Source organism: Myxocyprinus asiaticus, chromosome 4 (assembly GCF_019703515.2).
Source record: "Myxocyprinus asiaticus isolate MX2 ecotype Aquarium Trade chromosome 4, UBuf_Myxa_2, whole genome shotgun sequence".
Classification (NCBI taxonomy): Eukaryota; Metazoa; Chordata; class Actinopteri; order Cypriniformes; family Catostomidae; genus Myxocyprinus; species Myxocyprinus asiaticus.
Genome location: NC_059347.1, coordinates 33,016,272 through 33,029,126, shown reverse-complemented (window position 1 = coordinate 33,029,126; position 12,855 = coordinate 33,016,272). Strand labels below are relative to the sequence as shown.

The following is a 12,855-nucleotide window of genomic DNA, read 5'->3' as shown; positions in this document are numbered from 1 at the left end:
CCATGCCATAGATTTCTTCCCCTGTTCTAACATGATCTATACCCCAAAATGATCGGGTCTGGGTAGCTCAGCGAGTAAAGACGCTGACTACCACCCCTGGAGTCGTGAGTTGGAATCCATGGATTGCTGAGTGACTCCAGCCAGGTCTCCTAAGCAACCAAATTGGCCTGGTTGCTAGGCAGGGTAGAGTCACATGGGGTAACCTCCTCGTGGTCGCTATAATGTGGTTCTCGCTCTCGGTGGGGCGCGTGGTGAGTTGTGCGTGGATGCTGCGGAGAATAGCGTGAAGCCTCCACACGCGCTACGTCTCCGCAGTAACACGCTCAACAAACCACGTGATAAGATGTGCAGATTGACGGTCGCAGACACGGAGGCAACTGAGATTCGTCCTCCGCCACCCCGATTGAGGCAAGTCACTACGCCACCACAAGGACTTAGAGCGCATTGGGAATTGGGCATTCCAAATTGGGGAGAAAAAATAAAAAAAATTCAAAAACCCAAAATGATCTGCCTTTTAGTCTGACTGCCTGTGATCTAATAATAAAATACAGCAGGTTATGTCACCTTTATTTATTTTAGATCTTAATAATACAAAATGTCTTCAGGCAAAATGCTGCTGATTGTAATCCTCACAAAGTTTAAAACTGTGACTAACTTTCTCCAAGAGCAGTTTGAGAGTTAACTGTGAAGCAGGGAGTTTAAGGCGCTGGTCTCTCATACTAATCATCAGTCTCCATCTGAAAGTGGTTTTGCTAGTGCAGTTCTAAGTCATAAGCAGGATCCAAAAAAAAAATGCCTTGGTTGGCTTTATTGTTGTTACCAGTTTCTTTCTCCCTCTGTCTTTCTTTATGGAACTCTGACCAGACCCATAACTCTGTCGTGTGTATACAGTCCCTGTACATTTCCACCTGAGGATCAGTAAAGTATCTGTCTAGCTATGTGTCTCTCTATCTTTTCAGATTTAAGGTTTGGGGTTGTAGATTACAGTTTTGGGTTCCCAACCCTGCTGTAGCCCATCCCAGTAAAACCTTTAAAGTCTATTTGTACTTCTTTGACTGTGTATTTTGATTACAGGGTGAGCTGTGGTCTCTATATTTCTCAGTGGTAGGAGAAATGCCTCTCGGAAATATGAATCTTTTTTTGGTGGTCTGTGTTTGGAATTTAATGAAAATATAGAATAACAGGAAATTGCAGCCACCAGTTGTTAAAAACTGCACCCTACATTTTATTGGTGGCCTTTGTTAAAAACTGAACTAGTGTGAGTTAGGGGTTTGGAGTTGTGTACAGAGAACTGTACCTGGGTTAATGCAAAAGTGTAGGAAAGCCGGGCAAACTAAATTCATTAGGTATGTGGGTTTGTGTGTGTGTGTACTCCTAAAGTATTACCTCACCTCTAAATATACCCGCTACCTGTAAGGATTTCTCGCTCTGTAGGGTGAGGGAGTCCTCTCTTAATAATCACGAAGATACACACAGGAAATGTGATTTTGTGAGGACAGAGTGAGGACAAACAAATGCAGTTCACAGAACGCATACACACACTTCTATGGAGATGTCCAAACAACAAAACCTTAAAAATCCATTCTTGAATTAGTGAATTGAAGGATGAACTCCTGTTCTTGGGCTTCAGCTTAAGAGTGATGAGGAGTGACAGCCGGAGAGCTTCTGCCGCAGGGGGAGAGGATGACGCACACACGTATGTTTGTGTTGATACAGGTAGAGATGGTGCACAGTAATGGCAGATGTAAAGCCCTGCTCATCTGCTGTGAGAGTGACCTTGGCCTTATTTCATATTGTGCTTTCCCATGCCTGAAATTTTTGAGACACTGTCCTCATCTATTTTCTCCCTTTTTCTTTGTTTGTGTTTGTGTCATACAGAGCTGAAATTAAGTGTGTTTGTTTTGCTGCCAGTCGTTGTCTATTGTGCTTTAGTCTCCTGTGAAGACAATGTCAAATTCACAAAAATTACAGCAAGAACAGATTTTGTTCACCCTTTTTATGTTCACCTTTCACATTTAATTCTTTCTGTGTTCCAGCTTTTCTGCTCTCCCTTGTGATCTCAGATGAAAGGAACGGGTGTGTCAGACCCCTTTCCTCTGCAGATGAGAGAGGGCTGTTTTTTTAAATTTCTTTTTTATTTTGTTTTTTCAGAATTTTGTGCAGTAACTCCCAATCAATATTCAGTATGGAGGAGACCACTAGCTGTTTTCTAGCATGCTTTGCATCCATCCAGCTATGATGGTTTTAGTCCATCGTTGCTTTGGTCTTTGTAGGTTTCTTGAACTTAAAAAAAAAAAAAAAAAAAAAAAAAACCTCCAGAGAGAGAACAGCTTCTTCCACACCGAACTGAACATAAATTAAGACAGTAAGACTTTTGCTTAAAATCAATCTTTTATTTTTACAACTATTAAAATCATCATAAATCTACACTCTGTTCAAATGTATTTGCCTACCTAAGTAAATATTTGTATTGTTTAGTGTGCCAACTGCATGTTGTGATGAAATAGTTTAACAATATCTTACTGTTTCAACTACCCCACCTCTAATTTAAAGCTCATTTTCTGACAATGTTACTATTTTGATAATCCATAGATTCACATACCTAATCAGTTTTGAGTGCTTGAGATTCGTTCATGTGGTGTGGTGTTGTGATCTATATTGAGTTTAATAATACAGGGTTACAGTTCCACAGTATATTTATTACAAACAGCCTGTAGCTAGCTATCCTTATCATGTGGCCTCATCAGCCCCCTCTGCGCTACATGGTAACACAGTATGGCATGTCAGCATATTCTAAAATTAACTTTTTGCCACACCTGCCAATGGCAAGTGAAAATTTACTGACCATAAATATTTATTCCTAACCATAGGTGCATCCCAGACCACACACTTCTGCACTATTCTACATCATTTTGTAGTGTAAAAGTAGTGCAAGTTGTATGTTTACACTGAAAATGCAACAAAATGACATGTGCTTTAAGTACCTGGATGATGCACTTTTCCAACCATCAAAACAGAGTGTGGAATGTTGGACACTTCGTGCACTCAGAGCTTGCGGCTTGCCGTACATAGCGGAAAGGGTGGAGTTTCTTGGCTGCATTGCTGGTCTAACAAAACAGTTGTAAATAATGAAGAATGTAGCAAAACTTCAGTGGATACAGCATCTTACAAATGTGAGTTGAATGCTTTACCATCAAACCACGCTGTGTGAATATGTACGTTGTTTAAGTACAAGTGTTGAACTGAGGTCCACTAATGCGCTAAAGCTACCGGCAACAGATCATGTGCGCTTGAAACGTCACTTCCGTCAGCTGTTAAAAGACGAATGCTTCCGTGTAGTAACAAACCATTAAGTGTTCCATTTGGGACGATACTACGCTTCATAAAATTCATTTTTTTCATTGAGGTGAAAGTTGTTAGAAGACAAATGAAAAAAAGAAATGTGTGTCTTTGATATGAATCACGCACATCTTTTACATCAGCAAGTGTCAGACTATCGTTCTTACATTGTAATTTAAATAATAAAATCAGGGTCACTTTATTTGAAACTGCAAAATGACATGATTTAGGTCAAATTCTAAAGGTGCTATATGTAAGATTGACAACAAGTGTTTGAAATGGGTACTGCAGTCCAAATTCAAAATATTGGAGAGTATTCTGCCCCGCCTCAGACTCGAAGCTCATGCGGGTTGCCAGAATGAGGACACGCAATAGGATCTGTTTTAAAAGATTTCTGGGCTTTAAGCTGTCTCCATCTTCCAAAGGCATCTCCAGTCATCCTTGTTTTACTACGCCTCTGGTCATGGTGGTTTTTAGACGGATGGCGAGGCTTTTTAGGTCGGGTGGAATCTGTTATCTCTGATCCAGTTCGTTTGCTGGCTTCCATGGCTGCAGCATGCAGTGTTGTTTGCCAGCAACTCAGCGGTGTCGAAATACTGTTGGTGAGCGGGCAGTGGGCGGGATCACACAGGCCAAAACATAAACAGAAATTTCAAAATAGAATATACTGGCTGTAGCATTGTTATCGGAGAAGCCAGTATTTCAACTTAGCATGTTTCCTAATTCTCTAATGACATATTATGGTCATTTTATGATTTAGTACAGTAAAAATATTACATATAGCACCTTTAATAATGATAACCTGATGATAATCAGAGGTGTTTCTAGTAAGCCTAAAGTTTTTTTTTCTCCAGAGAAATTGGCTAATATCTTGCTAAGAGTGACACCTGACCTGTGCTTTGTCAGAAGTATGAAAGAAGGGAAAAACAGCTAAATATTGTCATATGGACAAATTAAATTTTTGTTGGAAATAATGCAAAATACAGTTATGTTGGTATTTATGTATTCATTTTTTTTTTTTCCAATTCACCTACCATTGGACGGTGAGACAAAGTTAACATTGGACCCTGCATGTAATATGGTAGTAAAGTTATTGGTCAACTGTGAGTAACATAGTTTTGTTTTTACTCTCATTTGGCGCTTGGCGAGTGTTCACTTTGGGCTCTACATGTAAGTGTGTGATAAAATTAATGTGATTATATTGAATAAGTCTGTACTGCAGTAATGTACCATTCACTCTGGTCAACAATGTGCTTGCCAGTCAGAGATTTAATGTTTCCTTGTCAACATAAGCTAAACTCTCACACCTCTACTGCTGCCTCTGAGCACCATTTGAGAAATAGAAAAAAAGGAACCATGATACACACACACCATACATTACATTATCAAAACCATATACATCATCTAATGAGTCTACACTTCCTCCAACATTAACCTGGCGGAAGAGAGGAAAAGAGGAGGGTGACAGCTGATTTGTCACACTTCCTCTCTCTGTCCTACCATCACTTTTTTTTGCATATACATGAAGTATGTCTTATATATGTGTTATGGTGTGTCCTCTCTTGTCAAGTTGTCTTAAGGCAATGCATTTCCACAACTCTACAATCATCAACATCATCATCTAATTTATCAGACTAATTTAAAGGCTTCAAAGACTAATCTAAACTGCTGAGTGAATGAATTCTCTTGTGATCTTTCTCTGTCAGTCCTGTTCTTGAGTGTTTCGATAGACATTTGTCACTTTATATTTATTTATCAGACTGTGTGTCTGTTAGAGGTCTGCACAGGCTTTAAGTTGAAGCCCAAACCCAGCCTGTAGCAGAGACCATATGACTTGACCTGACCCAACCGGTACTGTCGCCTATTCTTTCTATAATTTTTTTTCTCCAAGCTAGTAAATTTTTTGCAATAGGCTGTATTTTATGTAAGCCTCGTAGAAAACATTCAAAACAATTAACGTTATAGACGGGCTGGTTTGAGTATTTCTGTAACCGCTGATCTCCTGGGATTTTCACACACAACAGCCTCTAAAATTTACTCTGAATGGTGCCAAAAACAAAAAACATCCTGTGAGGGGCAGTTCAGTGGACAGAAACGCCTTGTTGATGAGAGAGGTCAACAGAGAATGGCCAGACTGGTTCGAACTGACAAAGTCTACGGTAACTCAGATAACCACTCTGTACAATTGTGGTAAGAAGAATATTATCTCAGAATTCTATTCTGAGATGCGGGATGGCACAGTTTTGGCAGTACGAGGGGGACCTACTCTATATTAGGCAGGTGGTTTTAATGTTGTGGCTGATCTGTGTGTGTGTGTGTGTGTGTGTGTGTGTGTATATATATATATATATATATATATATATATATATGATAGATATATATATATATATATATATATATATATATATATATATGATAGATATTTTTAATTATAATAAGATTTTCATTCATAACAAACCCTAAGTTATACTTGGTAAAACTGACCCGAACCGGGCCTGCAACCCAACAGTTTGTCAGGTCCCGTCAGGCTCAAGTCGGGTACCAGACTTGTATCTTTTTGTGCACTTGTGCACACCTAAGCTTTTCTCCGTTTCATGTGTGTGTTTGCATGTATTCTCGGAGTGCGTGTGTTTAGTGATTCAATATCTCTCATTGTTTTTGGCAGCCACCAGCACTCGTTTGTGGTGTGGACCACCCACTCTCTGCTTGCTGCATCTCCAACTTATCACCTGACAGGGTAATGCACCAATCATGTGACTGTGCCTGCCATTTTAGTCTCCTCCTCTTTTACCATAGAAGCTTCTCAATATCTGCTAGTGACTTCCTGACTAGCCTGTCCCTTCCACCAGAGCTCTGTAGGACTGGGAATTGTCCAGGTTCCTTTGTTACACTGTTTTTTTATACTTTGTTCACGATACAGTAAATATTATTATTCTGTGTTGTGATAAACAGATTATTGTAACACATTACCATATATTTATGTACTAATAATGTATTCATTAATATGACCGTAATAAGATCACATCAATAGCATCCTTATCTGTTAACTTAATTGACATGCTTAGTCTAGATTCAGATGGATGCACCTGAAATCTCAGCTGCAGCCTTCAAGATGTCAATTCTCAAAGGAGTATCTTAAATGCAGTATCTTACAATTTCAGAGGTAATGCATATAGTTTTAAATACTGAAAACTGGCAGTGCCATGCATCAAAGATAAGTCATTATAATGTTTCAGTATCGTGACGAGTATCACATTACTATACAGTTGTTCTTGTTTTATCTTTTTTTTTTTTTCCCTCATTCCTCTGAATTATGCTACAACAATCAATTATTGATCCCAAAACACTTTGTGTTATGTAGCTCTTCATCCAAGTGGATCACTTTGTAAACCTATATGAAATATTTTTTTTTTTACTTTTTCAAAGCAATAGAGTTTGATGCTGCTTGTCTTTCACTTCAGAACCATGAAATGGATTTGATTGTGTTGACCTCAGAGGTATTTCTCTTTTCCAGGGGCCTCATTCATAATACTTCTGGAGTAGTTTTTTAAGGTTTGAGTATATATAAAAAAATTAAGATTTATAAAACCGTACATACACCGTGTCCTGCATGATATTCTGTAATTCATTTTAAGTTATCTGTGCACGCACAAACTTGAGGCACCATCCTTGTTTTGGCCCACAGTAATCATAAGTGCATCTTATAGCACTTTTTAAATAGTTTATAATTTTATATGAATATAAACATGGCCACATATCTCAGTGAATTCACATGTAGAAACAATGGAGGAAGCAGAGAGGAGAGGCTTTGAAATACTTCAGAGTCAGGCTCAAAAATATTCTATTTGCTGTTTTATTTCTCTCTCTCTCTCTGGGTGTGTGTGAGTGTTAAAAATAAAAAGAATGCAAGTTACAACAGCTGTCAACAACGCTGCTTCACCATACAGTTACAGCAATAAACACAAATCTTAGCGAAGTAGCGAACCGATAAGTTCTTGAAATACAGAATATTTTACAAGCTGTCAGTAACAAGACAGAGATGGCATAGACTCTGAGATCCAAACTGAGTGCAAAACGGAAGGAAATATTGCATGTATGAGGCGAGCTAACCATTTTCTTTTACGTTTAAAGTATATTGGCTGAATTGCAGCTGCAGTGGCTACCATGTTGGGAGGGTCATTGCTCTGGGGTTAGTGGTCAAGTTGTAGAACCCCTTTTTGGGGCAATGTTGTGCAGTACTGCAATGCTGAAAGGCTTTGTTGGACTGTATAGTATTCTACCTCCTAACAAACCCAAACATGGAGTCGTAACCCTGACAACGATTTTTATTAATCCTGATGTTTATAAATCCTTTCGTAATTGAGACCCTAACTGTTTACTAGGTGGTTTTGTTTTTGTGGTTGTTTTTAAAGTAGTTGTCATTAATTGCCCCCTATTCTTTGAAGCACAGTTCCATTAAATTGCAAAAAGAAGAGTGGTTGAAAATATAAATATGTCTGAATAAAGACTGTGTTCTGTACCTCTGTCATTTGGAATCATGGATGACCCTAAACTGTTCTGACTTGTTTGCCCTTTTTCCATTAGGCTTGGAAAAAAGGGCCAAATATAGACAACCTTAATAATCCTGCCTGATGTTTATTTGTTTTATTAGATATGTCCTAAAAAGTCAGGTTTCAAAGACAAAAAAAAAAAACTATCTTCATAATCTTCCATCAAATACAACTTTCTTCGCATCTGAAACAACTTTCCTTTTCAGCTGATGTCACCAGTCCCTCTTATTTTTCAACTCCTCCTCTCCAACCACTTGGCTCCAATCGGATATGTAATGCCTACTTTTATTTCACTCAAAAATATGTCACATTACAGAAATGATATCAGTGGCGAAAGCTGTTTCATGTTCCAGACAAAGTTTTCTGATAAATACTTATAAGGCTGTTTAAAATGAGAAGCCTCTGTAAAAATGACAAGACTGTGTAAAAAAAAAAAAAAAAAAAAAAAAAAGTTATGATTTCTGAGAATCCTCAAAATATATTTTACCTTATATCTGTTATGTGTGTTAAACCTCTGTGTGATAACATTCAAGATGTTGTGTTGTGGGATCTGAGTCTTGAACATTCAGTTATGTTTTGTTGCAATGTGTTTTCTGTTGCTGGAAGGGGTTTCTCTGCTGTACTCATGTTTTGAGTGAAGAATCAAAAGGAAACACATCACATGAATCAATATTGCATTTGCATTCAGTGCTTAGTTTATACCCCTTTCAGACATGATCAAATTTCATTCTGCATATTAACCACTCTCTCTCTCTCTCTCTCTCTCTCTCTCTCTCTCTCTCTCTCTCTCTGATGGACAGATCACTGGTGGAGGATGATGATGCTCAGATGATTAAGGTGTCACTGGGATGCAGTGAAATGGGACTGTCCTCCCACTTGCAAGCCTCAAAAACAGGAAACACACGCTTCTTTACCAGCAACACACACAGCTCTGTGGTTCTACAGGTGAGTGTGTTTTGTGTGTTTGCGAACACATTTAACGTCATGGTCAGTATGTGGGGCATCACCATCTGTCACTACGGCATCCTGCCATAGACGAGTGTTTGTAAGAGACTGTGAAGGTCATCACTGCTGTTACTGGCAGTCTGGCTTCAGCTCACACACATACATATCATCATCATCATCAGTGGTGGGCGGAGCCTGATGTCCAAGAGAAAATGAATTAGCACCTATCTGTAGGTCACTTGACATGTGTCAGCATGTGCTTGTGTGGGAACAAAAGTCAGAATTAAATTGGAATTTTCCAAGTGAGTTATTGCAGACAGATCAGTAAGTGTAGGTCAGCTGTAAGCTGTGGTTACTTTGCTAACTTGTGGGAAACTGACGTCCGCTTAAAACCACATACATCCTCTAATGCATTGAAATTAAGGCATTTTAAGTCTTGAGTGTTCAAATACTTTTTGGGATGAATATATTTATTTAATGTCCATTTTTGTGCATCTAGGTGTTGATTTGTCTGGCCTGTGGGAAATGTGTTTGTTTCATGAGTTTTTAGTCATCTGCAGTGCAGCGACGACCCCTCTGGCATGCAAGGAAGTTCACTCACTGTTTACATGGGGGAGAAATAAAGAGGATGTCACGCACACAGACATGCATAATCTCTTGATGTCATTGGCAGTGACAGTTGACATTGCCACGACGAGGTCACGCTATTGGTTTCCATCACAATGACATTGACAGCTGGCATCCATCACCTGACTTGCGATCAGCATTCGGGCTACAAATAGCTACTGCTGCAAGAGGAATACATTTTGTTTGTAAACTTCAATTAGATTTACAAGTAGATTTAATTAGTTTAGTAAATCAAAAGATGATGAATGATCACTATCATTTAAACATATTGTGCATGTATCAGTACTGATGAAATATGAAAATGTATAGATTTATTTCACAGCACACACAGCTGAGGTTACACAAACATTCTTCACAAACTCTTAGTGGGTGTAAAATGTGCTATTGTGTAGATACAAGCATACATAGTCTGGCGTTGGGGAGGAAGGCAGAACTGTTACCATGGTAGCTGGTTATCATGTCTGAGATGAAGCAGCTAAATTTCAGTTTAAATCTGTCACATTGCACATGTGTCCTAAAGCGCAGCAGCCATTGTCCTCTCCAATATCACTAGCTGCTGGAAAGATGATTTGATTCAAGTGATTTAATTCAGAAACAACACTCATTCGAGTGGGTGTTTCTTCTCAGGCACTTTGTGTCCTAACAGGAGAGTAACAGAAACACCTCACACTCTATATACACACACACACTGGCATGAGAGTTTTAGCAGATGATGGGAGTTTATTGTGTGTGTGTGCATCAGAGTCAGAAATTAACCAGTACTTGTGGCAAAAGGACACTGAAAGTGACAACAATGCCCCAGCTATTTAAAAAATGGGGGCAAAAAATGTCCCTGTTGTGAATTCTGTTTTCTTACCTGTTAACTAATTTCAATATTCTAGTTTATGGGGTTTAGAATGGGTTTAGAGTGTCTGCAGACACTGTAGTGACCTATATCTCTCTAGATATCTGCATATCTGTTTGATAGCTCTGACAACACAGATTGTAAAGAAACACTTTCATTAAAGGAATACTTCACCTGAAAATGAAAATTCTCTCAACATTTACTCACCCTAATGCCATCCCAGATGTGTATGACTTTCTTCTGCTGAACACAAATGAACATTTTTAAAAGAATATCTCATCTCTGTAGGTCCATACAATGCAAGTGAATGGGTGCCAAAATTTTGAAGCTCAAAAAAGCACATAAAGTCAGCATAAAAGTAATCCATACAACTCCAGTGGATTAAATAATGCAAAACACTAGGTGTGTGTAAGAAATAGATCAATATTGTATTTTTTCTTTTTTCTTTAAATGTTAGCTTCCGGCCAGCTGTGATATGCACGGTAATGAGGATGGAGTTCAAAAGGCCTCTTGCTTGACGCAAGCACGTTGGCATATCGATATTGTCAGATCCCTCAGCTGGTCTGAAATCGGCAGGGGAAAAATGTTCACTGCACACCCTCAACTTTTTGAGTGTTTTGATGTCCCAGTGAACAGCAAGCAGCCATAGATCATTGATAGGAAATCTGTGAAAAGTTAGTCTTTCATCTTGCGATGATACCAACAGACATAATCTTATGTTTTTCAGTAGGTTGAGGCATCCAGGATAAGCAAACACAAGCACCATCTTGAAAAAGAAACAGATACAAATACAAATCTATAGCAAAACCAATTCAGCTTCTGTATAACATTCCTCCTCTGTTGTAAACAACACAGCACTTCCGTGTTTTACGTATTTCACACATCAGTTCTTGCGTGAAACTTCCAATGCGCTTACGTCATGTGAGAGGCAGCATCTATTCGACCCTCGTGACTGAGCTGGAGCGAATTTTTATAGTTAAAGTTTTAAATATTGATCTTTTTCTTACACACATCCATTGTTTCGCTTCTGAAGATAATTATGCTGATTATTTAATCCACTAGAGTCGTATGAATTGCTTTTATGATGGCAATATGTCCTTTTTGGAACTTAAAGATTTTGGCAGCCATTCACTATATTATATGAACCTACAGAGCTGAAATCTTCTTCCAAAAATATTCATTTGTGTTCTGAAGAAGAAAGTCACACACACCTGACTGGGATGGCATAAGGGTAAATTATGAGATACATTTTCTTTTTTGGGTGAACTAATCCTTTAACTTCAAAACGTGAAAAAAAAAAAAAAGTAAATACATTAAAATCACCCTGGCATTACAAAGTAGAGAGCTGTATAATCTTAAATAGCTGGCAGATTTAAAATATAACGCCTGTGCAGTGTTTGTGTTATGATATTATGCACATTATTTACAGCTACCTTTTGTATTTGACATTGATTTGTTTTATACGCACTAGTCATAATTCAGAATTTATTTCAATCATTTGATTCAAGTGAAGAATTTAACATTAGAAAAAGAATGCCCCCAAAGTCTTATACAAGGGGACAGATTTTGATCGCTTATAAAAGTTGTAATGTAGGTGTATTTCTTATGAACAAGCTGCCTAAATTTACAAACAATATGAGCACAAACAATTAATGTTTTCTTTGCCTTATTCATGTATTCATTTATTTATTTTTGTTTAATTTTGTCAGCCATGTTTTCCCAATTCCATAGTGACACAGTGAAAACCAAATTCAAGCCTGGAAATCCAGAGAATACACATGCTGAAAAGCAGTCAGAGCTAAACACACATCCCACTGTTGTTCTCTTACATACCTGGTCATGAATCCTCACATGACTGCTCAACACAAAGCGTTTTTACTGTGAGATCACACATTAGATGCAGCAAATGATAAATGTCAACGTCTTGTCAAGTGTGTCAACATCTTTAGTTGTAGGTTTTGCATCCTCCGCTGATATAGTGACGACGGTCATGACAGCCAGTTGGCATTACCACGTTTATCGTAGCATGACTGTTTAACTCCAGCTCACAGGGTATAGGACAGTATTTGGACAGTTAAAAAGCTTATGTGTAATTTTAGTAAGTGAATCAGTGATTAGATCGTGGCTTAATTCATGTCCTATCACATGTTTGGCGTTTGCCTTTGCACATGCCGGTGGATTGAGTGGAGCAGACAGCAGCTGTGTGTGTGTGTGTGTGACTGTGTGTGTGTGTGTGTGTGTGTGTGTGTGTGTGTGTGTGTGTGTGTGTGAGAGAGTGTGAGTGAGTGAGTGAGTGAGGGGACAGTGGCTTTGTCCTGTTAATTATGGCTCATCTCCACCGTGGGAGCCCATCTCTGCTGCAGTCCCCTCACACATCTGACCTCGTGTTCATTAATTAACCCCACAATCTTTTATTCCGAAATGGCGCTCATGGGACAAATGGTAATGATACTGCTCCTTAACATTCACACTCTGTTTTCATGAGCGGTAATAACAGATGCTGTAGTGTTTTTCTTTCTTCTTTCTTCCGAAGAGCACTTTATTCATTCT

The 12,855-nt window shown here is 38.5% G+C and overlaps 1 protein-coding gene across 12 annotated transcripts in view; it reads left to right on the top strand.

Annotated features, from left to right (window-relative positions):
* Positions 1-12,855, top strand: part of LOC127433535 (kelch-like protein 13) — a 67,287-nt gene that overhangs the window by 36,609 nt on the left and 17,823 nt on the right. For 6 of the 12 annotated variants that reach the window (XM_051685605.1, XM_051685596.1, XM_051685611.1 and 3 more), the window contains one exon: positions 8,690-8,834. In XM_051685605.1, the coding sequence (XP_051541565.1) occupies positions 8,690-8,834 (145 nt within the window). Of the gene's footprint in view, positions 1-6,004; positions 6,077-8,095; positions 8,162-8,689; positions 8,835-12,855 lie in introns of those variants that run through there. The other 6 variants (XM_051685563.1, XM_051685554.1, XM_051685580.1 and 3 more) reach the window with 2 other exon arrangements.